At 52.1% G+C, this 24,085-nt stretch overlaps 8 protein-coding genes across 8 annotated transcripts; 5 read left to right on the forward strand and 3 right to left on the reverse strand.

Moving 5' to 3' along the window:
• Positions 1 to 1,340: 1,340 nt before the first annotated feature.
• PSV08DRAFT_398281 (uncharacterized protein) lies at positions 1,341 to 3,592 on the reverse strand (the record flags this gene model as incomplete). The annotated part of the gene is made up of 2 exons (XM_066093556.1): positions 1,341 to 2,375; positions 2,422 to 3,592. 2 exons carry the CDS (start codon positions 3,590 to 3,592, stop codon positions 1,681 to 1,683), a joined length of 1,866 nt encoding a protein of 621 aa, XP_065950032.1. The 3' UTR covers positions 1,341 to 1,680.
• Positions 3,593 to 3,862: 270 nt separating this feature from the next.
• PSV08DRAFT_398282 (beta-lactamase-like protein) lies at positions 3,863 to 7,425 on the forward strand. The gene is made up of 5 exons (XM_014220273.1): positions 3,863 to 4,268; positions 4,318 to 4,415; positions 4,680 to 5,811; positions 5,877 to 6,570; positions 6,629 to 7,425. The coding sequence occupies exons 1-5, from the start codon at positions 4,119 to 4,121 to the stop codon at positions 7,171 to 7,173; spliced, it is 2,619 nt and encodes an 872-aa protein (XP_014075748.1). The 5' UTR covers positions 3,863 to 4,118; the 3' UTR covers positions 7,174 to 7,425.
• Positions 7,426 to 7,784: 359 nt separating this feature from the next.
• PSV08DRAFT_193612 (mitochondrial carrier domain-containing protein) lies at positions 7,785 to 9,278 on the forward strand. Its single transcript, XM_014220274.1, has 3 exons — positions 7,785 to 8,093; positions 8,218 to 8,637; positions 8,693 to 9,278. The coding sequence occupies exons 1-3, from the start codon at positions 7,915 to 7,917 to the stop codon at positions 9,081 to 9,083; spliced, it is 990 nt and encodes a 329-aa protein (XP_014075749.1). The 5' UTR covers positions 7,785 to 7,914; the 3' UTR covers positions 9,084 to 9,278.
• Positions 9,279 to 11,561: 2,283 nt separating this feature from the next.
• PSV08DRAFT_259570 (uncharacterized protein) lies at positions 11,562 to 12,249 on the forward strand. Its single transcript, XM_014220275.2, has one exon. The coding sequence runs from the start codon at positions 11,597 to 11,599 to the stop codon at positions 11,975 to 11,977; it is 381 nt and encodes a 126-aa protein (XP_014075750.2). The 5' UTR covers positions 11,562 to 11,596; the 3' UTR covers positions 11,978 to 12,249.
• Positions 12,250 to 12,974: 725 nt separating this feature from the next.
• Positions 12,975 to 15,718, forward strand: PSV08DRAFT_358323 (uncharacterized protein; the record flags this gene model as incomplete). Its single annotated transcript, XM_066092956.1, has 4 exons — positions 12,975 to 13,490; positions 13,552 to 14,589; positions 14,644 to 15,082; positions 15,142 to 15,718. 4 exons carry the CDS (start codon positions 12,975 to 12,977, stop codon positions 15,339 to 15,341), a joined length of 2,193 nt encoding a protein of 730 aa, XP_065950033.1. The 3' UTR covers positions 15,342 to 15,718.
• A 169-nt stretch (positions 15,719 to 15,887) lies between these two features.
• PSV08DRAFT_242959 (major facilitator superfamily domain-containing protein) lies at positions 15,888 to 17,772 on the reverse strand (the record flags this gene model as incomplete). The annotated part of the gene is made up of 4 exons (XM_014220277.1): positions 15,888 to 16,300; positions 16,397 to 16,942; positions 16,996 to 17,149; positions 17,221 to 17,772. 4 exons carry the CDS (start codon positions 17,770 to 17,772, stop codon positions 15,888 to 15,890), a joined length of 1,665 nt encoding a protein of 554 aa, XP_014075752.1.
• A 1,314-nt stretch (positions 17,773 to 19,086) lies between these two features.
• On the forward strand, positions 19,087 to 20,193 carry PSV08DRAFT_358324 (uncharacterized protein; the record flags this gene model as incomplete). The annotated part of the gene is made up of 1 exon (XM_014220278.1): positions 19,087 to 20,193. The coding sequence occupies one exon, from the start codon at positions 19,087 to 19,089 to the stop codon at positions 20,191 to 20,193; it is 1,107 nt and encodes a 368-aa protein (XP_014075753.1).
• Positions 20,194 to 22,123: 1,930 nt separating this feature from the next.
• PSV08DRAFT_259590 (uncharacterized protein) lies at positions 22,124 to 24,062 on the reverse strand. Its single transcript, XM_014220279.2, has 2 exons — positions 23,279 to 24,062; positions 22,124 to 23,214 (listed from the first exon to the last, which is right to left on the reverse strand). Exons 1-2 carry the CDS (start codon positions 23,672 to 23,674, stop codon positions 22,477 to 22,479), a joined length of 1,134 nt encoding a protein of 377 aa, XP_014075754.2. The 5' UTR covers positions 23,675 to 24,062; the 3' UTR covers positions 22,124 to 22,476.
• Positions 24,063 to 24,085: the final 23 nt, after the last annotated feature.

Here is a 24,085-nt window from a genome sequence, read left to right on the forward strand (position 1 = left end):
TAATGTTGTATAGAGTGAGCTCGTCAAGGGGCGCGTAACTGACGTTGGTGCGAGCGGCAAATAAATAGAGAGGGACTTTCTTTTACTTACGAATGAATAGCACCGGAATACTCATCAGAGGCTATTTATTTTTCCGGGGCTTACATGAGGTTTTCTTACTCCTCGCCAGCGCACGCGTTTTATAGTGGCGCGTTTATAGGCCCCGTTGCTGATGCCGGCCCAGCTTAGAACGGTGAGGACATGGCGTGACGAAGAGTGATATTTAAATATGTAGAACGGAAGATACTAATAAATATAGAAACGATGATAATTTAGAAAAGTGTATAGATTGTTATAGCGTAGCGAGAGCGTTTACAGCAGCACAGCTAGCGGAGGGTAGTTAAAGACAAAGGTAAGAAGAGAAGATAATAGACCCCATCTTCTATCAAAGTCTCTCTATATTGCACTCTCCATCACACGCTACTGGTAACATCAGGACTGTGTTTATTAAAAAGAAATGCGTATACTTGATATAATCGTATCAGCTTATACGAGGCTATCTAAGCTGGCAAGATTTGTAATTTTTTAATCTCTAAAATAGTGCAGGAGTCTATTAGGGAGCAAATAATAAAAACAGATTATACTGAACTAAAACAGAAAAGCCCCTTCTTAAGATTGATATATTAAAAGACACTTGGTTGAATATCAAAGCTGGCTTCAATGTCGAGGGCATTACTTTTCAGTGATACAGGAGAAAGATTTAAACTCTTAAACTTGCAGATCCCTTGGCATTGTAATAAAAGAATCTTTGAGATACTGAAGAGAACCTACTACAATACCCTTAAAAAAACGTATATAAGACTAACTACTAAACATTAATAATAACTTGGAAAAGATGCCAAGACGTAACACTCTTTACAGTCTGGTTAGTCTAACCCGATTAGGTACATGGCACGATCTGCCAAGCATCTTAAAAGTCGATAATAACCCTACAAGGAAATCCATTTCTGACTACTGAGCATACTCTATCAAGACAGACTCAAGGGCAACATGTCTAAAACAAGCGATAGTGTACATCCATAGCCGAAAAACGTAAAAAGTTGTTACAGGCAATGTGTAATCTTGAAATCACAACTCAACACCCAACCACCACCACCTAACCCTCTTTTCTAACTTCACCACCAAATTCTCAGTTCGTCTTCGCAATTTCTACGCCGCCTGTGGCCCCCAATATTTTCCGAGGTACCTCTTAGTTTAGGTTTTAGGAATCACAGAAATAAAACGTGCACATGTCTAACATAGAGAGAGAGAGAAGATGGAACCCGAGCAACATTACGCGTTCCCATGTCAACAATGCAATTCAAGACATTTATACCATTTCTTTCATTGTTTAAAAGGGTACATAGCCGTTCAAAAGAACAGAAAAAGGTAGCTTAATGGAACCCTTTCCGCAATCCATTTGAGAAGAAAAAAAAAGTTTTATCCCAGCTCTTGGGATAGTGCAAAATAAGAAAAGAGAAAAATGACAAAAAGGCACATATACGTGCACTCAAAAACACTTCTTTTTTTGCTCCTTGTCAGCTTCCACGATTTGAACCTCCCACCCCAACCCGGATGTGAGAACGCCATCGCTGATGAATGCAAACGAATAACGAAAAGATCCCCAAAAAATCGGGAGAAAATAATCTTTCTTGAATTTCTTCATACCCGTCCAGGTACATTAGTGGAGATGGGGGGCATGTTCCTATTAACCTCCGTCTTGATATCCTTGTCCGTGTTCTTCATGCGTGCCAAGATGAGCGTAAGCGTCTTCTTTTCGCGGCCATCATTCTCGAGCACGTGAATGAGATCGCGAAGTTGGATGCCAGCGCCCGTCTCTGTCTGCTCAATGGCCTCGCCGAACTTGCGTTTGCGGCCGATAAGGGCCTTCTCGGGCGCTTGGACGGCCGGTGTTGCCGTGCCGCTGCCGCCAGATGCTGCCACAGGCCGTGGTGTTGAGGCGCCAGATGCGCTTCCACCGCCTCCACCTCCGCCTCCGCCTCCACCAGTCATCCATGAATACTTCTTCTTTTTTCCGCCGAGGGCCATGCTGGCTGTTTCGTTGGCTTTGCCGAATACAACGACGTCTGACTGGCTCTGCTTCTTCGCAGCTGCCAAGGCTTTCTTTGTAACTGGCTCCGGGAGCGGTATTGGTATCGCTGGCGCATCTGCTGATGTACTGGAAACACCCGCTTGTCGCTTGGCTCGCTTGCGAAGGCGTTCTTGTTCCCATTTGTAGTCGTCTTGAACGCGCTTGGTAAGTGCATTAGCGACGCGGTTGACATTTTGAAATGTCCGCTGGGGGGTAGGCGGCGCTTCGCTTGGTGGTGTAGGTAGACGTGCTGCATTGGGTAGGCCTATGTCTGTTAGCTGCTGTTTCAAACACTCGAAGAATAAACCCACCCTTGTTTGCTGTCGCTGTGGGGCTGACAGCACTATCCGGTGCTTCCCATGGTGTCTTCAAGATATTAACAGGCCGAATCATCTTTTCTTGAGCATTCTCATCTATAACGGCGATATCAACCATCTGAGGGGGGATGACGCCATCGGAGGTGTTCTGGCGACCTTGACACAGAGCAAAGGAATCTTCGACAAGAGTCCGTACACGCTCCTCGGCAGCAAGAGTTATTAATGTCAGAATCTCCACAAGCGGAGCATTCTGGTTGAGCAGACTGGCAGCTTCCAGACCGATGATTTGCTCGCCGTTTGCGCCGGTCTGGGTACTGCGCGTAATCTCTTGCTGGCCCTTGTCAGGGATCTTGTCGAACAGACCATCCACGTTGATCTGAATTCCGTGCTCGTATCCACGTTTTGCGATGCGGTGCCGGAGCACACTTGCCGACAGGAATGGGTCATTCAAGGGGTGTTGAGCCGACTCATTCAGGATCCGAGCGGCCTGTTCGTGCTTCCTGATAAACTCGGCTTGCTGCTGCTCCTTGGTCATTTCCTGGCTGAGCGGACCGGTTCCCTGGTATGCGCCATGGCCTTGCTGGTTCCAGTTGTTAAAACTTCCGTGCGGTGATACTGTAGATGCAGAGCCTTGTGAGGTGAAGCTCCGATAGTTCTGCAGCAGATTGTCCTCCTCGGCGCGCAAGTCGATACCCGATCCGGTGAGCACATCGCTGATGTTATTAACGTCCAAATCGCGCGCATTCGCCTTTTCCAACTCCGAGTTGTCAGTGGCCTTGCTGTACGGAACCTTTGGCGGCGGCATAGAACTCTGTGGCGCGGGCGAGTGCGTATTTGGTTGCTGGTAGGGCTGCGGCTGGTGGAAAGGCGGGGGCTGCATCGCGGCGGGGGATGTTGGCAGCGATAGATAGCCGGGTGTCTGAGGGGAATTGGCGTATGGCGACGAGGGATATGCCGGCGCGCCAGGCATGCCGAAGGGCGACTGGTACGGTGCTGGCGACGGCGGGTTAGGCGACAGGCGCTGTCGCTTGTTGGGAGGAATGCCGCTGCCCATGGTCGGGGAAAGGGCCGTTGGTGAGTGCTGGTAATTTTGCGGAGAGAATGCGCGCGGCGGCGGCGGCTGCTGCTGGCCCTGGGGCGGAGGATACTGCTGGTTGTAGGACATGGTGGGCAGCTCGTCCCCTGTGGGGAGTTGCGCAGGCGAGAAGCGTCTATCCGCGTGTCATCCGGGAGTGGCAAATTGTGCGGGTGACAGGGCTGGCGATGAGCCGTGATTTCTGTAGACGGTCGCGGTGGGTGGTGTCGGTCGGCGCGTCGATACCTGTGGGAGTCTTGATGGAGCAAGGTTACGAAGTTACGCCAGCGGTGGCAGGCGCACTAACTGGGGCTTGGCAGACGCGCCCGACAAAGCGCAGCCGCAACGGAACATCACCTCACTCTCACCCAACGCGCAACAACACCAGGCAGTAGCAGCAGCTTTACCTTCACCCTCGCCTGTCATTACTGGGGCGCATGATTGCTACGCGGACACTGACCATCTGACGAGTGAAGCTGAGCTAGAGCGTTCTTTGTTGCACCTTCGACGCGTTCTCTGGCACTCATCTTTCCCCCATCTTTTGTAGTATCCGCCTCTTGCCTCGCCCGTGTCCGTCAAGAAGAAGTGCGCTTGTTTGACCCTGCCTGCTGCAACCATGGCTGCAAAGAGAAAGGCGGCTGCAATGGCGCCCGAAGACGACGACCCTATAGATCCCTCCGACGAGCTCATGTTCCTCTGCTTGGGAGGCGGCAACGAGGTTGGGCGGTCATGTCACATCATCCAGTACAAGGGCAAGACGGTCATGGTGCGCAGATAGACTCGGAGCCCAAGACGACCCTGCTAACAAGGCGCAGCTCGACGCCGGCATGCACCCCGCCCACGAGGGCTTGTCCGCCATGCCCTTTTACGACGACTTTGATCTTAGCACTGTAGACGTGCTCTTGATATCACAGTATGTATACGCACATCTTGCTTGCTGTGGGACTTGGGGTTTGGCGCATCACTGGAGTCGGACCATGAGCGCACATTGGGCACTCGCAGTTCAGCGACTTGTATATCAGTATCAATGGAATATAATTTGCATCCTCCCCGTTCGACTTCAATGATGTACCAATCCCCGCTTTCCGCCCCTGTATCTAGTTCCTCCTCTACGTCTGCTCTCCGAGCTTGTCCTTGTCCTTGTTGGCCGTCGTTCAGTAGGCTGACATTAGGCTAGTTTTCACGTCGACCATGCAGCTTCTCTCCCATACGTCCTTGCCAAAACAAACTTCAAGGGCCGTGTCTTCATGACACATCCTACCAAAGCAATCTATAAGTGGCTCATCCAAGATTCGGTCCGTGTTGGCAACATGTCAAGCAACTCTGAGACCAAGATCCAAATGTACACTGAGGCCGATCATCTCAACACCTACCCCATGATTGAGTCCATTGATTTCTACACTACACACACAGTCTCTGGTGTACGGATAACACCGTATCCAGCAGGTCACGTACTTGGTGCTGCCATGTTCCTCATGGAGATTGCTGGTTTAAAGATACTCTTCACTGGCGATTACTCGCGAGAAGATGACCGACATTTGGTGTCAGCTTCCGTACCGCCTGGCGTCAAGATTGATGTTCTCATTACTGAGTCAACCTTTGGTATCTCGATGCACACTCCCCGTGTTGAGCGAGAAGCACAGCTCATGAAAGCCATTACTGATGTGCTTAACCGCGGTGGCCGGGCCCTGCTCCCAGTTTTTGCCCTGGGACGAGCGCAAGAGCTTTTGCTCATCTTGGACGAGTACTGGAGCAAACATCCAGAGGTCCAGAAAATACCCATCTATTACAACTCGAGTCTGGCGCGAAAGTGTATGCAGGTCTACCAAACATACGTTTCGGCCATGAACGACAACATCAAGCGACTCTTCGCTGAGCGCATGGCAGAGGCCGAAGCAGCAGGCGACACAGGCCGTCGTGGAGCTTGGGACTTCAAATTTGTTCGATCACTCAAGAGTCTGGAGCGCTTCGATGATCTGGGAGGCTGTGTCATGCTGGCTTCACCTGGTATGATGCAGTCAGGGACATCACGTGAGCTGCTTGAGCGATGGGCGCCAGATCCGAGAAACGGTGTCATCATCACGGGTTACTCTGTCGAAGGCACAATGGCGAAGCATATTGTACACGAGCCTGATCAAATCCCCGCTATAATGACACGAGCAAGCAACACAGCGCGTCGACCAGGTCAACGGGAGAATGAGCAGACCATGATACCCCGACGGTGCACAGTCCAGGAATACAGTTTTGCTGCTCACGTTGACGGAAAAGAGAACATGGAGTTTGTGCAGGAAGTTGGCGCGCCAGTTGTCGTAAGTTCCTAAAAGCCTCACGCTTAGCATTCAGAGTTGATTGTGGATACTAACACACACCCTAGATTCTTGTCCACGGCGAAAAAGGCAACATGACCCGCTTAAAGTCCAAGCTTCTCTCTTTCAATGCCCAAAAAACCATTCCTACTAAAATCTACTCTCCGGCCAACTGTGAGGAACTCCGCATCCCCTTCAAAACCGACAAGATCGCAAAAGTTGTGGGAAAGCTAGCCTCCATTACTCCGCCAATGCCTCGTTCTCTGACCCCTGGTGGCAGTGAATCTGATCAGGCTGGGGCAAAGCAGGAATCGGAGGGGGAAAATATAGACATCATCAGTGGAGTGTTGATACAGAACGATTTCAAGATAAGTCTCATGGCACCAGAGGATTTGAAAGAGTATGCTGGATTGACAACTACGACTATTCTTTGCCGTCAACATATTACACTGTCGGCAGCAGGCATTGATTTGATACGGTGGGCTCTTGAAGGCACGTTTGGTGCCATCAAGGAGACTCGTCTCACTGATGCAGCTGTTGAAGGCAAGATGAACGGCACTGAAAATGGGCACAAGGAAGAAGCAGATGAGGAGGTCAACCGGACGGAGATCAAATTCACCGTCATGGATTGCGTAGGCGTGCTCGTCAAGAACGGTGGTAGGGTGGAAGTCGAGTGGGAAGGCAATGTAATCAACGATGGAATTGCCGATGCCGTCCTCGCCGTCCTGTTCACAGTTGAATCCTCCCCAGCGGCTGTACGGCGTAAGTTTTGCCCCTATCATGTTTTCCAGTCACATCATTTACTAACATATCCAACAAGAATCATCAAAGCAACACTCGCACAACCATGGGCCTCCAGCTTCAGACGACATTTCTACCATAAAATTTGCTCACCGCTTCAAGGATAAACCGCATCCTCATCGGACACCTGACCCTTCGACACGTCTTGCTCGCCTTTTCCTCTTCCTAGAGGCACAATTCGGCGAAGAAGCTGTCCGTCCCATTACACTTCCTCGCAACAGTACCACAACAGCAACCACCAACGGAACACCAGCCGCTACTACAGACGCCGACACACCCTCTCCAGAGGCTACAGCGCCTGACGCTACATCTGCAACAGATACTCATGGCGCCACCGAATCTTATTCAACCGATGACCAATTGTCTACAGAGGACAAACAGGAGTTGAAGCGTTTGCACAACCTAGGCATTCCTGTTCCAGGAGTCGAGATCAAGTTTGATCGCTTTGTGGCCAAGGTGTGGCTGGAGGATTTGGATGTAGAATGTTCGAATAATGCGCTACGAGCACGTGTCAAGGCAGTTGTAGAAAGAGGAGTAGAGACGGTTAGTGGCTTGTGGTCGTAAGAGCCAGTGACTTGGTAACCTGAGAAATGCAAATATGGTCGGGAATTACTGGCTTCGTGTTTCTTTTTTGCATGGTGGCGAAGGAGGAAAATCTGTTTCTATTTTTGTCTTTCGCATGTATCTCTACCGCTTCGAGAGATGGGGCAAATATGCCATTTACCTTGAATACACCTATGACGTAAGAACCGTATAACGTGGCTTATCAGAGCACAACTGCATGTCGCACAATCACAAGACTAGAATTTTCTCTTGACTTGCACTAAAGTAACAAGTGACCAAATCATTCCGACATCTCTAGCCAGAAATGGGGGCAAAAGTTTGAATATTGTCAAGCTAGTTGCGGGGCGCGGAGCTGACATGTGATTCAGCATAGTGTTAGTGCGGTGCAATATGCTTCTAAGGAGCTAGATATTAAAACAAGGGCGGCTCCGCGTTGATAGAGCGGTGAGAATTGTAAGTAAACATATAAAAAAGAAAGCGATGCGGCTGCGGGATTAACAGACCCGGGCTCCGGTTGCGCACGCACTAGAGTGCAGTGACGTGAATGGAGGAATGCCGACAAGGGCGGGTATCCGGATTGTGGTCGGAAAAGAACGGGTCCTGTGCCAAGCACAAAACTTCTCACCAACAACTAGGGTTTCTTGATCTCCATCTGTCCATTCTCAACACCACCGCACCGCACCTCACCTCTCCACTCCACTCCACTCCACCCTCTTCGCGTCTACAATTCATATCAGCGAAATGGCCACCTCTCCTCTACCCACCTCGACCGGCTCCTCCAAGCTCGACGCCGCAAAGGCTACGATTGGAGCCAAAGTCGATCCGGCCGCGCCCACCGGCGTTGGACTGTATGCGCGATTCGCTTTCGCTGGTGCCGTCTGCTGCTCCGTCACCCACGGTGCCCTCACACCCGTCGATGTGTATGTTTCTCCGCTTCTTCAATGACTCTGGGCGATGACAATGGCTGTGGAGAGCATATTTTTTTGCGACTCCCGGCGGCACATGGAAAATGACGACAGAATGCCAAGCTAACAATCTTCACAGCGTCAAGACCAGGATACAGCTTGACCCCGCTACCTACAACACTGGCCTGATCGGTGGCTTCAGAAAGGTTATTGCCAATGAGGGTGCCGGTGCCGTCTGGACTGGTTTCGGTCCTACCGCTGCCGGTTACTTCCTCCAGGGTGCCTTCAAGTTTGGTGGTTATGAGTTCTTCAAGCAGCAGGCCATCAACATGGTCGGCTACGAGACCGCCTCCAACAACCGTACCGCCGTCTACCTCGCCTCCGCCGCCGTTGCCGAGTTCTTCGCCGACGTCGCCCTCTGCCCTCTTGAGGCTACCCGTATCCGTCTCGTCGGTGACCCAACCTTTGCCAACGGTCTCGTTGGTGGTTTCAGCAAGATTCTGAAGAACGAGGGTGTCGGTGCCTTTTACTCTGGTTTCGGACCCATCCTGTTCAAGCAGTACGTCACAGTCTTTTTGATGCCAGACTGATCCCCAACTAACCATCCGACCTAGGGTTCCTTACACCATGGCCAAGTTCGTCGTCTTCGAGAAGGTCAACGAGGCCATCTACACCGTCGTCGACAAGAGCAAGACCTCTTCTGGCATGCAGACCTTCTACAACCTGAGCTCCGGTCTGATGGCTGGTTTCGCCGCTGCCATCATCTCGCAGCCTGCCGACACTATGCTCTCCAGGATCAACAAGACCAAGGGCCTGCCCGGAGAGGGAACCACCAGCCGTCTGATCAAGATCGCCAAGGAGCTTGGTGTCCGTGGTTCTTTCGGTGGTATCGGTGCTCGTCTCTTCATGGTCGGTACTTTGACTGCTGGACAGTTCGCAATTTATGGAGATATCAAGAAGGCGCTAGGAGCCACAGGAGGCGTAGAAATTGCGAAGACGAACTGATTTTCGAGCAGAAAATAGACGGGGAGTTGATAGTTTTGCGGTTCTGAGATTTCGCATTGGATGTAACAAGTTCTTTTCAGTTTTTCCGGCTAGCAATGTACACTATCAGGCTTATTGTGGGCGTCTCAAAATGTGGGCCTATTGTCGTGGATAGAGTATATTCCATGTAGTCAGAATTTTACTTTGTTCCCTGTGCTTGTTGTGTTGTTCTGGTATACATGTTTGATTGTTACTAGGGAGTTTTAGCGCGGATTAGGGGATTGGTGCTACTCGGGGCGTGGAACTACTGCGTTAATCAGAGGCAGCAACAAGACTACTGTAGGGGCTTTTACGATTGCTATCCGATTCTCTTGCTACATCCATGTCTTCTGCCCCCATATCCTCCTTAAAAGGGAGTATCATGTTGTAGATCAGCGTGGTTGATATCTCAAGACGCAGCACCCTTTTCAGCCCGATTAGTCTAACCTAATCAGGCATAGCGGAATCTACCCCGGCGCGCTGAGTCCACAACATGATATGAGAGCAACGCGTGTCCGTCATTTTGCTAAATTGTCTTCAAAAGCCCTGTTCGTATTTTACCGACAAACAACCGCGTATCTCGTATCTCTTCTTTCTCGATACCAAAACGCTCCAATTGAAAGTTATTCCTTACCGTGTATGCACTACTTTCTTCCATTCTTCATTCAAGGTCAAGGATTATTCGCGTCATCAATTTCCGCATCATCAAACACCAGTTGCAGACACTATCCAGCAAACGCGATAGCAACTTACTCGCAACCACAAAAAAAACGTGGCAGCAAAACTGGCCATCATCACTAGATGAAGGTAACTTGACGGCGAAAGCGGGGCCGAGCTAGGCTTTCCCGGTTGGTAAATGGGAAAACCCAGAAGCCTGTGAATTCGCAAACCATGGACAATTGTGGTTCAGGACTACAGACAAAAACCAAAAAAAAAAGTTGACGAAAGACGTTCAATGGGCGTAACCGGACGTATCGTTCTCACTGTCGGAGTGTGCACGTCCATTCGCGTCAACTGGTTCAAACACGCGCATGGGCAAACCCTCCCCCTTTTTTTCTGCCTGTGCTTCGAATTGGTCAAAGTTGCGGGTACCGCTCAACATGTGCGTGTGTGTGTGTGTGCTAGGCAGAAAGCAGGTGGATGCGCTGCGACGTGGTTCCAACGAAGGGCACGGCCGCAGCCAACTTGGCTGGGCGTCGGAATGCCGTGTTTTGCAAACCAGGAACTTGCGACTTGCGTGTACAGGGGGAGACTCTGCAGGTGTAGAGACTTTTGGGTCGAGCTAAACTTTCCGATAGTCTAGGAAAGTCGAATCAGCGGAGAGGGGGGGGAGCTATATGTCTGATCTACTGTTTTTTTTTCTGGCTCAGATCCACCCGCGTGCGCTGCTTTCCGTAGACTACGCTTTTAGGGTATATGGTAGAGCGTACGTTTTGGGGAAGGGGGAGAAGTTTGATTGGACCCGGCGATTTGGCCATGGTAAGCAAGTTCCAAAGTTCACAGATGCCTTGTGTACTTATTTTGGAATGCTTCCTTCACAAAGTTACCATGTGCAAGTTTTCTCGCGGCATGGTTGTTCGATTTGAGTTCTGTGACTGGAGACAGTGCGGGAGGTAGGGCTTACATGAATCCCTGTGCTTAGTCGTACTGATGAGCAGCGAGCGAACAAAAGGAGATGTAGCTCGGTTCTGAAAAAAAGGAAAAGTAGAGGAAAAGGAATCAAGGCAGAGGTCGAGTTGATGATGGGAAACAAATGCTCCGTGTGTCGTCTAGGCTGCGAGAGTGTGCCTGTTCGGGTGATCGGCATTGCATCTCAAGCTCGTGGCTAGCGAGCGACCTTGTCCCCGCGCGCCCCAGCGCCAGCCACTACCGTCAGTTGGAGGCGCATATCTCTGCCATGGCCGCAGCAACATCATCCCAGTCGTCTGGTGGGGGGCCGTGATAGACTACTGCGCTGCTGCGGCTGCGGCCTAAGCGTTTGCTGTAGCTGCCTACCACTTGCTGACCATGTCCCCTTCTTAAAATGCCAATCTCCTTTCTTATGTCATACGTAGCACAGGCAGTCTCTACTAATTTGGCTCAACAGCACCTCTCTTTGTGTGTATTAACTGAGCGCCCATCATATGCCATAGCTTCCTCGACATTTACAGCTCCGGGAAGCCACCATGGAGGTACAGACAATTAATCAAAGCTACCGTTCCAAAGAAAGGACCCCCCTCGATTGACGATTGGCATAGAACACTACCATATCAGCACCATGTGGCGATTTTCGATTCCACGCAGCAATTCCACGGTCGACACAATGCCCAGCAGCAGCAGCAGCCGCCGCCTCTTCAGATGAGACGGCGCCGAGCAACAAACCACTACTCTCGACACTGCCACCCCCGCCCCCATACATAAGCCACGACCGGTACCAAGATGAAGTGCCAATGGGCGCGCACTCAGTCGTGCCGCCAGGTTGTCGTCATGAGGGCCACGAATACCGGCAGCTGGTGATGGTGGACGAGGTGATAACGCATCCCTATAACGATGTATCACGACCAGGCAGCCCCGATGACGTACCGCTTGGGCACCTCGTGGCAGCGCAAACGTACGTCGAGGACGGCGACGCGTCGTGTACAGGCGAAGCACCACCCTCGTATGCGGTTGCCGTACGACAGAGCTACCGCGACACGCTGATCCAGCACATTCCGCCGGGCCAAGAGGGGGAGTACGGCGAGGTGGATGCCGAAAGCGAGGTGGGCGTGGACTTGGAGAGACCGGACGACGTGCGGTATTCGGTGGAGAGGATTGCGGCCATGTTTGTGGTTGCGTTTGTGCTGCTGGTGGTGTCGGGCGTGCTGGGGTGGATGGTGCTGATTGGGGCGCTGGAGTGATGGTGTAGGTGTAGGACAGGGGGCAGGGCACTGGTGGGTTTAGAGAAGAAAGGAAATATTAGAGGATACGGGATTGGGGATGGGCATGGACAGGAACAGGAACAGGAACAACCATGGCATGGGCGCGGCGTTTTTGGAGGGGGCGAGTGTGGGTGGGTTTTGTTGGCGTTTTACGGGGCTTTTGGATACCACGAATTTTGTTTGTTTAGCATTTCAGGGATAGGTCGGCATAGCGACATACTAGCCATGGTGGCAATGGGACAGTTTTCAGTGGATGGCTTGTGTGCAGTGCGAGTCCAAGTACGTGGTGTACAGCCATGGCGGCGGGTGTTGGGGGCGTGGGCCGGGAGGGCGTGGGCGGACCCTGGGGGCGTTTGGTGGGTCTTGTGGCATGGATGGCATGGCATGGCATAGCGTGGCATGGGCAGAGGACAGAGGACAGACAAGAGGCCAAGTGCGGGCATGCAGAATGGGCATTCTGCGACGGGGTATGCGTCACGTGTGGGCTGGGACGGCGGCTGGAAGGGGCTGATTCAGCGCAGGCGATTCCGGTCTGGTCGCCAGTCGTGTACGCTACTAAGCACCTATTGCCCTCAGCACAGGATGCTGACGGCGGAAGATGCCCCGGCCCTTGTGCTGGGCGACCCCGCGGCGGGTGTATGTGTGTGCGTGCCAGGACTGCTGCGGTCGAGGACAGCGGAGCGCGATGCTCTGCATGTCCATTCGCATTTGCATTTGCATTTGCAGTTGGATCCATCCGTCCGTCCAGTGCATTCGCATGTGCGTCTGCAAGGCCACCGCGAGGCTGCCGCGCCGTCAGCCTTGAGGCAGACTGCGCCGCAGCCCAGTTGGCGGGGCTTCCTTCACACAGCCTTGAGCGGTTTGGGACAGTGCCCAGCTCGCCGTCAGCCGCAGCAGCAGCAGCGCTCGCTGATATCCTTGACCGCACCCCACCCGCACCTCGCAGCCTTCGCTCGCTCGCAGTCTGATGAATTCCATGAACACCCGTTTCAAGAACCTCGTGAGTTCGAAACGAAAGAGCTCCTCTCACAACTCGTCGTCGCCCACTCCCTCAGCTGCTGCTGCCACCCCCACCGGCCAGCAACGTCCAACCTCGCTGTCTCCTCAGGCCTCCAATTCCAGCAGCTCCTCGCTCCCCATGAATCCCCAGAATCCCCTGGGCCGCCCGCCCTCATACACGTATGCTCCTCCAGGCGGCCTCGGTGCGCCTCCCTCTGCCCACGGCCGCCCTGCGAGTCCCCTCCCGCCCATCAACACGTCTGCGCCTGGCTATCCTCCCCAACAGCCGCCCTACCCTCCCCAGTCTGGCCCGCCTGGATACCCTCCTCAAGGGCCTCCGGGCCCTGGCTATGGCCACGGCTATGGGGCTCCTCCCCCGCCTGGTGCGCCTACGCCCCATGGCCCGCCCGCCGTGTACAACAGGCCCAACGCCATGGCAGAGGTCGCGGGCGAGGGTCGCTCAAAGGCGCAGCTGATTGTCGGCATTGATTTTGTGAGTAAACGGCCCTTGGGCATCAACGCGCGCAGAAGCTGACCGCAACACTCGCACCCAGGGCACCACCTTCTCCGGTGTCGCATTCGCCTTTGCGACAAACACTGAGGCCAAGGAAGACATCATTACCGAGTGGCCTGGCGCGGGCAACCAGACCAAACAAAAGATTCCTACGGTGCTCTACTACGACCAGTACCAAAAGGTTGTTGGCTGGGGTCCTGACATTGCCGATGCTTTGGCCCCCACGGGCTACCCCAAGCCTGGCGTGCAAAAGGTCGAGTGGTTCAAGCTGCAGCTGATGCTGTCCGGAAACACATACATTGACCCCATCAACCTGCCCCCGCTACCCCCGGGCAAGTCTGAGATCGATGTCGCTGCCGACTACCTCTTCCACCTCCGACAGGCGATGCGGAACCAGCTGCAGAAGACGCTGGGCGAGGTATTCAACAGAGAAGAGCGCAACATCAGGTACTATCTGACAGTTCCTGCCATCTGGAACGATGCTGGAAAGGCTGCTACGCGCGCGGCTGCCATTCAGGCGGGCTTCCTTCGCGACGAAAACGACAACAGGCTGACACTGATTACTGAACCCGAGGCTGCTGCCATGTTCTGCTCCAAGACTGGTCTGCTCAACCTCAAGATACACGACGCCGTGCTCATTGTCGATTGTGGTGGCGGTACCGTCGATTTGATCGCCTACGAGGTTGAAGAGGAGCAACCCTTCTCCGTCGCCGAGTGCACAGCAGGCTCTGGTGACTCGTGCGGTTCCACGGCGCTCAACCGCAACTTTAGCAACATTCTCCGTGCCAAAATCAGGAAAATGAAGCTCCCGGATGGCTCAAAGACTGCCGGCAAGGTCTACGCCAAGTGCATCATGGACTTTGAGAACAGGATAAAGGCCGACTTCCGTAACAATGGACAGAAATGGGCCGTTGACGTTGGCATCGAGGCCGAGTTCCCTGAAGCGGGCATCGAAGAAGGATACATGACTTTTACCAACGAGGAGATTCTGCAGTGCTTTGAGCCTGTGGTGAACCGAATTCTTGAGCTTGTCAGGAACCAAATCATTGCTATTCAGGCGCAGAACAGGTCATTACAGGTAAAATAACACTCGACTTACAAGGCCACATCTGTCCAATGCTAACTGATGCAGAATGTCCTGGTCGTCGGTGGGTTTGGTGCCTCGGAGTACCTCTTCCAACAAATCAAGCTCCACGTCCCTCCCCAATTCCAGTCCAAGGTTGTTCGACCCATGGACTCGGTCGCCGCCATTGTCAAGGGAGCCGTTACCGCCGGTATCACCGAACGCATCGTTACACACCGTGTTGCACGTAGGCATTACCTTATGGCCACCCTTCAGCCCTTCAAGGAGGGTCACCACCCAGAACAATACCGCGTCCCTTCGCTCGACGGCAAAGATCGTTGCAAGTACACACGTCAGATATTTGTGCAAAAGGGTCAAAGAGTCAAGATCGGCGAGCCCGTCAAGGTCTCGTTCTTCAGGCAGGTGGCGCCAGGTGCAACCCTCATGTACGAGGATATTCTGTACGCATGTGACGATGATGTCTGCCCAGAGTACACCAAGGATCCTCGTAAGTCTTGCCCAATCTCAATCATACAGTTGATTGGTTTCTAACATGAGAAAAAACAGGCATCAAGGAAGTCGTCACACTGACATCGGATCTGTCACGGAAAAACCTCGAAAAGGACTTTGAACGCATGGATACCCCCCAAGGCACTTTTTACCGCGTATACTTTGATATTTACCTCACTCTGGACGGCTCAGAATTCAACGCCGAGCTCGTCTGCCAGGGCGAGGTCATGGGTAGATGCACAGCGCGCTTTAGGTAAAAAAAAAATGATTTATTTGCGCCCCCCCTTCTAGGGAGAAAAGATCAAAACGCGCGCCAAAAGTTGTTTTGGGCTATATATTTACACATATACTACTCATACACACACATACATGTATACTTTTCGGCCATCTTTTGTTCTCTTCTCTCCTTTTTTTTGGTTGTTTTCGGAATTCGAGAGCGAGAGAAAGAAACGGGTTAGACGTGGTGACGAATTAGCGGCGGAATTGTTCGTTTTTTTTTTCCTGTGAGTGTCTATTGGGTTTATTTGACGCAACAATGTTCTTTGTTTTGTTGGATTCTCTCGAATTGCATACCCCCCACCCTATCACCATCTCCAAAAGGCCGAATAATGAAAATGACATTCTTTTTTGTTCGGTTGGCAGTGCCTACATCGGTGAGACGCGAAAATGGTGTGTTCTGGCTTATTGATTGTTCAAAACATGCCAGAAAAACGATATTTTTCTCCATCTCTCTGTAATCAGAAAAACGCCCCCCGCCAATGACGATCGTTATTCAAATACGACGTTATATATTTTTTTTGTTCTCAAGCAGGCAAATTATCAGCCTTACTCAACCTCCTCACCCCCTCGGCCTTTCTATCCTCTGCCAAAATGGACGCAAACTTACTCGCCTTGCGAATCTGCGGTCCCTTCCAGTAGAAGACGTAAATGGGCACGACAATCAAGCACGACAGGCACGCCAGTAGCGTAGTCGCATACTGCGATTTCTGCGGCGACGAATCCGCCAGGTTATGATACAGCGGTGTTGCATACATTGCCGAGATACCAGCGAGGAAGTCGCGCGCAAATGCGTTGCCGCCAGTAGCAGAGGCAGAATAAGGGCCGTAAGCGGCAATCATGTAGTCGACCGAGGAGTAGTAGATTGCAAAGTTTGCGAGGCCGACGAGGAAGGAGAAGATCATTGGGGCGATCCAGTGGGTTTGGGGCGGGCCCATGCCTTTTGATTTCGTTTGTTAGCCTTTTCTACTTCTTCTTTTCCATTTTCAAACGTTACGTTCAGAAAAAGGGGGTTTAATGGTATGGAAAATCTTACAAGTCCAGGCGAAGCCAAAGAGGCCGATGGGTTCGAAGAGGGCGAGTAGCAGCAGTGGCTTGAGACGGCGCTCGGGAGTCATCCAGTCCGGGCCGTTTTTCTTGCGGAGATGGTCGTCGCGCCAGAACCAGGGCCAGTAGAGGAAGTAGGTGAAGAAGTAGGAGGCGTTGATGGGGATGAATGCCCAGGCTACCTGGAGGGTGCCGAAGCCAAAGTTGTTGGGGAAGGTGACGTTGAAGGCTTCGAGGAAGGTGAAGATGAGGGCGTCGGAGAAGCCGGAGAGGAGGGAAAGAAGGAGCACGATGGGTTCTCTGATGAACATTTCAAAAGGTCGGAGCCAGATTTTGCCGGCTTCTTTGAGAGAGATGCGGGGCTTCTTGAGCTCGTTGGGGCCGTAGATGTTGGCGTCTTCGCCTGTTTCGCGGCGGCGCTTTGCTTCGCGGTCGATGAGGATCGTGGCTCGGCTTTCGGGCATGAAGAAGTGGACTGCCTGCACTGCAACGCCGAAGATGAGTTGGATCCAAAAGTTCCATTGCCATGTAAGGTCTGCAACCCAGCATCAGCAACATCTTTTGTGATATCTCTTCCAATGTACTTACAGCGCTCAATTGGGCCGCCAATGACGCCTCCAATGCTAGTTCCGATAGTCGACGACAGCACAATGAAGCACAACGGCCAGTGCTGGTTTTCTGGTTCATACATGTCCGCGATAAGACCAAGTGTGACACTGCCTCCAGCAGTAGAGAGACCGCCCTAATAAATATCAGTATCGGGTAAGAGGAGGGAGGGGGGGGGGGGGGGGGTTTTTGGACCGAAAGACTCACCAAAGCTCTACAAACGATAATGGTAGCAAAATTCGGTGCCACTGAGCATGGAATCTCCCAAATATTGATGAGAAGCATGCTCAGCTGCAGAATCGGCCATCGTCCAAACTCCTCGCTCCACGGTGCCCACAGCTCGCATCCAAACGAGTAGAAGACGAGATAAATCATCTGTCCGACTCGAGCGGCCTGCGTGCTAATTCCAAAGTGCTCCGCAACGGGGTTGACGGCACTGGGATACACTGACGTGTTGAAGTTCATGGAGATTTGGATTCCAGCAATGGAAGCCAGGTACATTGCCTTTTTCCACTTTGGCCACGAGTATGCGAGCTTATCCCAGCACTCCCATTCTCGCAGCTCGCGCTTTCCATCTGGCCTGGGAGCCATGGATGGGTGTCGTCTTCCCTGGGGGTCAACGGGTACATTGTCGCTCTGCGACTTTTCTCCGTCACTCATATCAGTCGACATTCTTGGACGGTGTTGCTTGGCGTCTTTGTCGGAAAATGGCTGCGCACCCGCTGGCGTGGGCGAAGGGTGCCGAGACTCGATTGCCATGGTCGCGAGGCTGGCTGGAAGGGAAAAGCTGGAGAAGTGACACTGGGTGTGGGTTGAGATTTGAAGGCCCTCTTGAACCCAACAAAAGTCCACATTTGGCCTCCACTGTCGATATGACGTCTGGTCTCCATACTCGTTACAGAGAAGTACTCCTCCATTGCCAGAGCGTATGTCAGCGTGGGTCTGTCCACGATAGGATGTCGAGCGCAGAACATCGGCCTAAAAATTGACGTTGGGATCGGGGGCGTGGATGCCATCGACGACAACATGGGACGAGTATGTATAGCAGTGGACCCTAGCCTGGCCTTGTATCGGAGCTGTTTGGCGACAGACCCCTGTGGGCCCAACTATCTGACGACAAGCTTCGCCCGCGCAGCGAAAAATTAGTGGTAGTGTTCTCGCTCCACTTGCTACCGGCATGCACGCACGCAGCCGACGACGAAACAACGACAGATCTGCATGCGGCTCAAGATAAAGATGGGCCGAGTGGGTCTGGAGCTCAAGATTTCGCAAAGTCCTCAAGCAACTAGTGAACTGGCTCGGCAAACCTTGGGGTACTTGAGTGCATCGCGATCTTGAATGCAGTAGATAATTTACTGATCCAAAACTGCCGGAAACCCGAATAGTTGAAGAATATCCCGGCAGTACAGTGTGTTTTTAATCAATCATCCTGAGTCGCCTAATGTGCATGGCATTCTGATAGGGTTCTGGGTGTCCGCGATCGTCCAACTAGGGTGTAGTGGTGGGAGGCTCTGCGGGTGAAAACTCTTAGTGCAGCGGCATGACATCACTATGCATCCAGGTCCCACCAAGCGTTGCGGCACGACAACAACCACCACACGGGGCCAGACTTCATCTGTGCTCTTTGTAGTAGACTACACGATATCATTTCACGTGCGATACAGCAAGGTTCTTGAGAGGTGTCATTGGACGTGTAGTCCAGTTGGAGTGTACTGATTGAGCTAAAGTCCAGAACCTTGTCTTATGCATGTACAACGTCTACTATATCGTCATTTTCTAGTTCGTGGACATGGACCTGGATATTGGAGTCAGATAGCACTTATCAGTCACAACATCACATTTCATTGGGGAGAGTTTAGTTGTTAGAAGTGTGCCTGTGACCTATTACACATTGTATGAACATGATTGAATTTATCTTTCACATCGCTATTGCAGACGAGCAACACTGTGCATGCAGGCTTGAGATAAATAAGAGTTTCCCGAGTAAACAACAAATTTCACCAGAGTGATAGTGAAACATACAAAAGACGTACTAGAACCGACATAATACACTCAGTGCAGCTAGAAGCCATCATGATGGAACGTTGTGATCATGACGAGGTGTCACTGAGATTGCACCAGGCATTGACAGGAGCCGGCTTTACCAACCCTCCAGCTAACCCCCCAGATGAGATGGAGATTGAATATGATCCTCTATTGAATACACTGGAAGAACTCACTCTTGCATCTCCCGAAGAAATGCAAGCATGTGAAGACTCAATCATGGCAGACATGGACCAATGGGTCCCAATCGACGAAGCACAGGTAGGCAATGAAGACAAAGACCTCGAAGACGCTGACGATATACTAGCGGAGCAATACGAGCAGCTCCGAGTCAAATACCTAGATGCCAACAGCCAGCCCACCGATTACACCCCCTGTGCATGCATCGAGTGCATCAAACTATACGAATGGGAAGACCCAGCAGGCCCCACCGGATCCTCTGCACCAATCCTCTACAAACCCACCCCCAGCACTTTTCAACCCAGCACCTCAGCCACCCACGAAACTCAGACAAACCTACCAAACGAAGCCCCTCCCACGCGCCCGCTCCCCCTTAGCCGCCAAACAAACCCCCCAACCCCCACAAAAAGACGGCCAATCAACCCCTTCTTCCCCTCTTCAATCTACAAAACCTCTCTCCTCCACACCCCCACCCCATCCGCCAACACGCCCCTCTTCCACACCCAAGAATACATCCTCTCCCTCCGCCTCCTCAAGCTCCGCCGCCGCTGGTCGCACCTCGCGCTCTCCGACTTCACCACCGAACTCGGCACCCTGCGCCGCTCCCTCTCCAACCCCGGCCTCGCGCTCGCCCCCTGGCCCCCGCTCGCCGCCTGGCTCGCACAGTACTACGCCGCGATGCAAGGCGTGCCGCGCAATCGCCGGTTCAGGGTCAAGATGGGGCTGCTGAAGGGGCTGGAGGAGGTGGCGAGGGCGAGGGCAAGGGAGAGCAAGAGCTTGGTCGACGAGGCGGTGCGGGCGACCGGCGAGAGCCTGCCGAGTGGGGTTTGGGGCCTGCTGAGGAGGGGCGTCGACGACGAGTGCGAGGCTAGAGGCTGTTTGGGGCTCGCCAGGTTGCCAGAGTTTACGGATAGGGTTGTTGGGGGGATGTCGGGCGGTTGGTCTTGGGTGGATTGAGTGAGGTTAGTGGGAGGGGGGGAATTAGTTGGAAGTGATTTTGGCTGGGGGACTATAAAAGGCTATGTTTGGTTTTGATTTATGTGCGTGTGTGTCTTTTTTGATCTACTTTGAATCAACGTTTGAGGATGTAGAAATCAATAGTTTAAGCATAACGTTCTTCTTCTTCTTCTTCTTCTTCTCCTTGTTCCGATTTCTGTGCGTTTGTGTTATGACGTTCTATTTACCCCGCTAATCGGCGTTGTAAACAAGATCGACGGGTTAGTATTTGTTGAGATGAAACTAAATTCCCGTGACCCTGCGTCCGACTCTTTTTCCCCGTCCAAAAAAGGTCCCAAACGAAAACCGCATGTTGGGCATTTGTTCCTGCTTTAGTATTTTCTCTTCAAGCACCTCGCATGAAGAAGGAAAATCAGATGATTCTCTAGTTCTGTTTGACAATGACACGTGAATGCGCATTATACTAATGGCTACATCGTCTATTTAGTTTGTAAAGCATACCCCTCTAGTATCTCTGCTTGTTGCTTTTTACGCACCGTGAATTAAAGTTTCCAATATATGTGTACAAGCTTTGAGCGTTCTGGTGTTTTTTGCTTTTATTCAGGCGAGCAAGGGGGGTTTACTCGCGTGCGGGTGGTTGCTACGGGAAGAAGAGGTTCTGCTAGCACTAGTTTAAAGTGTGGCTGTTGCAAGGATAATGGTACAAAAAAACAGCACTACCGACATTGCTGAGAATTAGCAAGGGTCCGGAATATGGTTGTTGAGGCTGAGGTTTATTGATGGCGCTGGTAAATTACAGAGAGACCCTTCAAATTTGACACGTGAATGTGTACTCACCACAGCATCAGTTTTGTCAATTAACATACATAGTAATACCCAGCCTTACCTTGGTGCACTTTCCCATACCCACCACGAAGGAAAAGAACCTCTAGAAAAGCAAACAGGCCGTTGAAAGTCGAAAAGCATGGTCCAGTGGCTTCTTCTTTTCTTCTTCTCTCGGCCTCTTCACCCCCACCACTCACAGTGGAGTTCACTTTCCCACGCTAACAGCGTCTATTCTCGTGCCATCCATCTGCAGTTGGCGCACGTTGAGAAAAAAAAAAGACATGTCTATCCTAGTTCTATTGAGCCTTTCTCTAGCCTCAATCGCTCTGACAAACATGTCGACTCATATCCCCGCCAACCCTTCACAGCGATTACTAAAATGCGGAAGAAGAAAAAGGGGGAGTAAAATGATTCTAGCTTGGCGAATCATGGATATGCCGTAGGACAATGTCGCCTTTAGCTACGGGCGAACACGATGTCTCGCTTAAGAAGCTTTGTTCACAGAGTCAAACACTGGTGTTCCTGCCGTGCCTCAAGTTCCCTTGTTTCCTATGCTGTTTCTTATTTTTTTTTTCCAAAAGAAAGTTTCTGGCAGAAGTGAAAGTACGTGCACTCAGAGAGCGTGTTTCAGATATCAAAAGAGGAAGAGGAAAGACAAAGGGTGGCTACACAGATGCTGATGATGAGCAGAGCTGATCCGTGCGTGTAGAATAGGTTAGTATAGCAACAATCGCTACGCGTGTGTGTATGTGAGTTGCGAGACCGGACTTGCGCGATGAGGCTGAACGCCACACGGCGCGTGCGTGTTTGTGTCCGAGTCAATCGACTGCCGGTATGAGATCAAGGCTTGTTACCCGAAAGACCATGGCTGGTCCACGCACTTAGCGTAGCGTAGGCTTCGCTTAGAGAGAGAAGGGGAAAAAAATTTACGGACAATCCGTTGGTAGCGTGCGTCTATGTTGTTTAGTGGCAGCCACACATTTCTTGTAACAAGATGGATGAATCAGGCAGGAAAGGCGAGAGTGAGAGAGCTGCACGAATGACTTTCCGAGCTGAGATTTCGCATTCGCGACTGCACCGAAATGCCACGCAACACCGTAAGCAATGATACTAGGTTCTGTAAGCCCCTCTCATCTTAGCTAAATTCTGACTATGCACCATCGGTGATTTGGAACAAGCACTATGACAATCGCAACACAGGATGATGTGAGATGTTTTTTTGCCATTGGGACTTCTATTTGACGCCCTGCTCTGTTGAGTCTTGTGAACAAAGGAAATGAAAAAAAGGGTATATCAGTGTGGTGAGTAATGAATCTGCTATCCAAAAGGTCCAATCCCAAACGCCTTATAATGCAATCTTTGTCACACTATGCAACGTCTGCGTGCTGTGCGAAATGCAAAAATGGACAAATGCTGAGACGAGCGTATACGACGGTGTACAAGGTAGGTGGTTATGGCTCATCGACGAAAAACCTTCATGAAGCTGTGACGCTTGCTGATAGTTGGGGTCATCGGCCTGTCAACTGGGATGGGTGGTGGGGGCGGCAGGTTCGTGTGCATGGTTGTGCTTTTGGCGAAAACAGAAAGAATTGGCTCTGACTTTTTGGTGCTCATCTTGCTTTTGGTGCTCATCTTGCTTATGGGTCTCTGGGCGGCAGTCGAGTCATTGACGGCTACCGCAGAATCGAGTGGACCATCTTGTGGAACATCCGCAGCGGCGACTGGTTTTGGCACTGGGTCTGCCTTGGATAAGCCGCGGGAAAGCTGCATGCTACTCTTGGCCTTGGTCATGGCGGATTTGCGGGAGCTCTTGGTCGTGGCACGCTTGACAATGCTACCGCCATTCTCTTCGGCGTGCTGGCGCTCTAGCCGCTCGATCTCGCCCAAGACGGTCATGCCATTGATAGCCAGGCTGTCTTCGGGAATAGGCACAAATTTGATAATGCCTCGGTCTGATGGAACGCCAATCGACTCAGCCATGAATGTCTGCATCAAAGCGGCATTGCGCTTGTTGGTGGTGGGCTGCATTTGGACGGGCAAGGCATTGATGGTGAGGACGTAAGTGGGCTCAAAGGACCCTCCGAGGAGCAAGCATGCTGAATGGTTGACGGTGATCATAATCGATGTCTCGGGCCTTTGGTAGCGCGTGGAGAGATGGTGCGAGAGGTCAGTGACAAGTGTGTATTCATCTTTGATCTACACAGGGTTGGTAGTTAGTGCATGTACAAACCGAGCGGAAGTGGAGAAATGGAGCACATACAATCACATTTGTCCGCAACTCTGCTACAATAGGGGCATCCTTGGTGACGCGATCGCGAGCAGACGATATGTCTGAGCCTCTGTCGACGAATTGACTCTCGTAGAACTGGGCACGGGCACGTGAGGTCATGGGTCGCAGGGAGCCGGGAGCATGAGACGCCGTCTCTCGTGGATATTGATGCGAATTGTCTGGAACATCGATGACGGAATGGGGCGAGGAGGCGAAGGAGAAGTTTGAAGCTGAGGGTGACTGGGGGCCTGCTGCAGCGTGGTTGTCTGGAGACAGAAGGGCGGCGCCAGCCTGTTTGGGAAACGCAGTGGCGGACTGGGTGGAAGCGGATGAGGGCCGCGACATCTTGGTCTGGCTGGAAGTGGAATTATTGGCTGAGTGGGGCATGGCAAAAAGGGCGAAGATGGGCAGGTGCAGTGTTTGCCTGGGGAGCCGCGAGTGGACAGCCAAGAATCAAGATAGGCGGGATTGGTGCAGAGGTAGATAAAGGCTGCAAGTGGGCGGGGCGGCCAGCAAACGCTCGACTCTTGATGTTTCTGTGCGATAGAGAAGATAGCGGTCCAGGAGTCGGAGCGGTGATTGACGACAGTGACGGGAGTGGCCGCGGTGGTTGTGGTGCCCGTAATGCCAGTCGTGTCAGTGGTGACAGTGATGGGGCGGTCCCTGCAGTGCCTGTGGGTGAGGGTGAAGGTGAGGGCGAGGGCGGGCGCAGCGGGCAAGTGAGGGGGAGGGAGAAGAAAAAAAGATAGTAGGGTTGCCGGGGCGGCAGTGGCAGCGGCAGCGTGAGAAGAGCAGACT

This window comes from Bipolaris maydis, assembly GCF_028858645.1.
Source record: "Bipolaris maydis strain C4 unplaced genomic scaffold PSV08scaffold_1, whole genome shotgun sequence".
NCBI lineage: Eukaryota > Fungi > Ascomycota > Dothideomycetes > Pleosporales > Pleosporaceae > Bipolaris > Bipolaris maydis.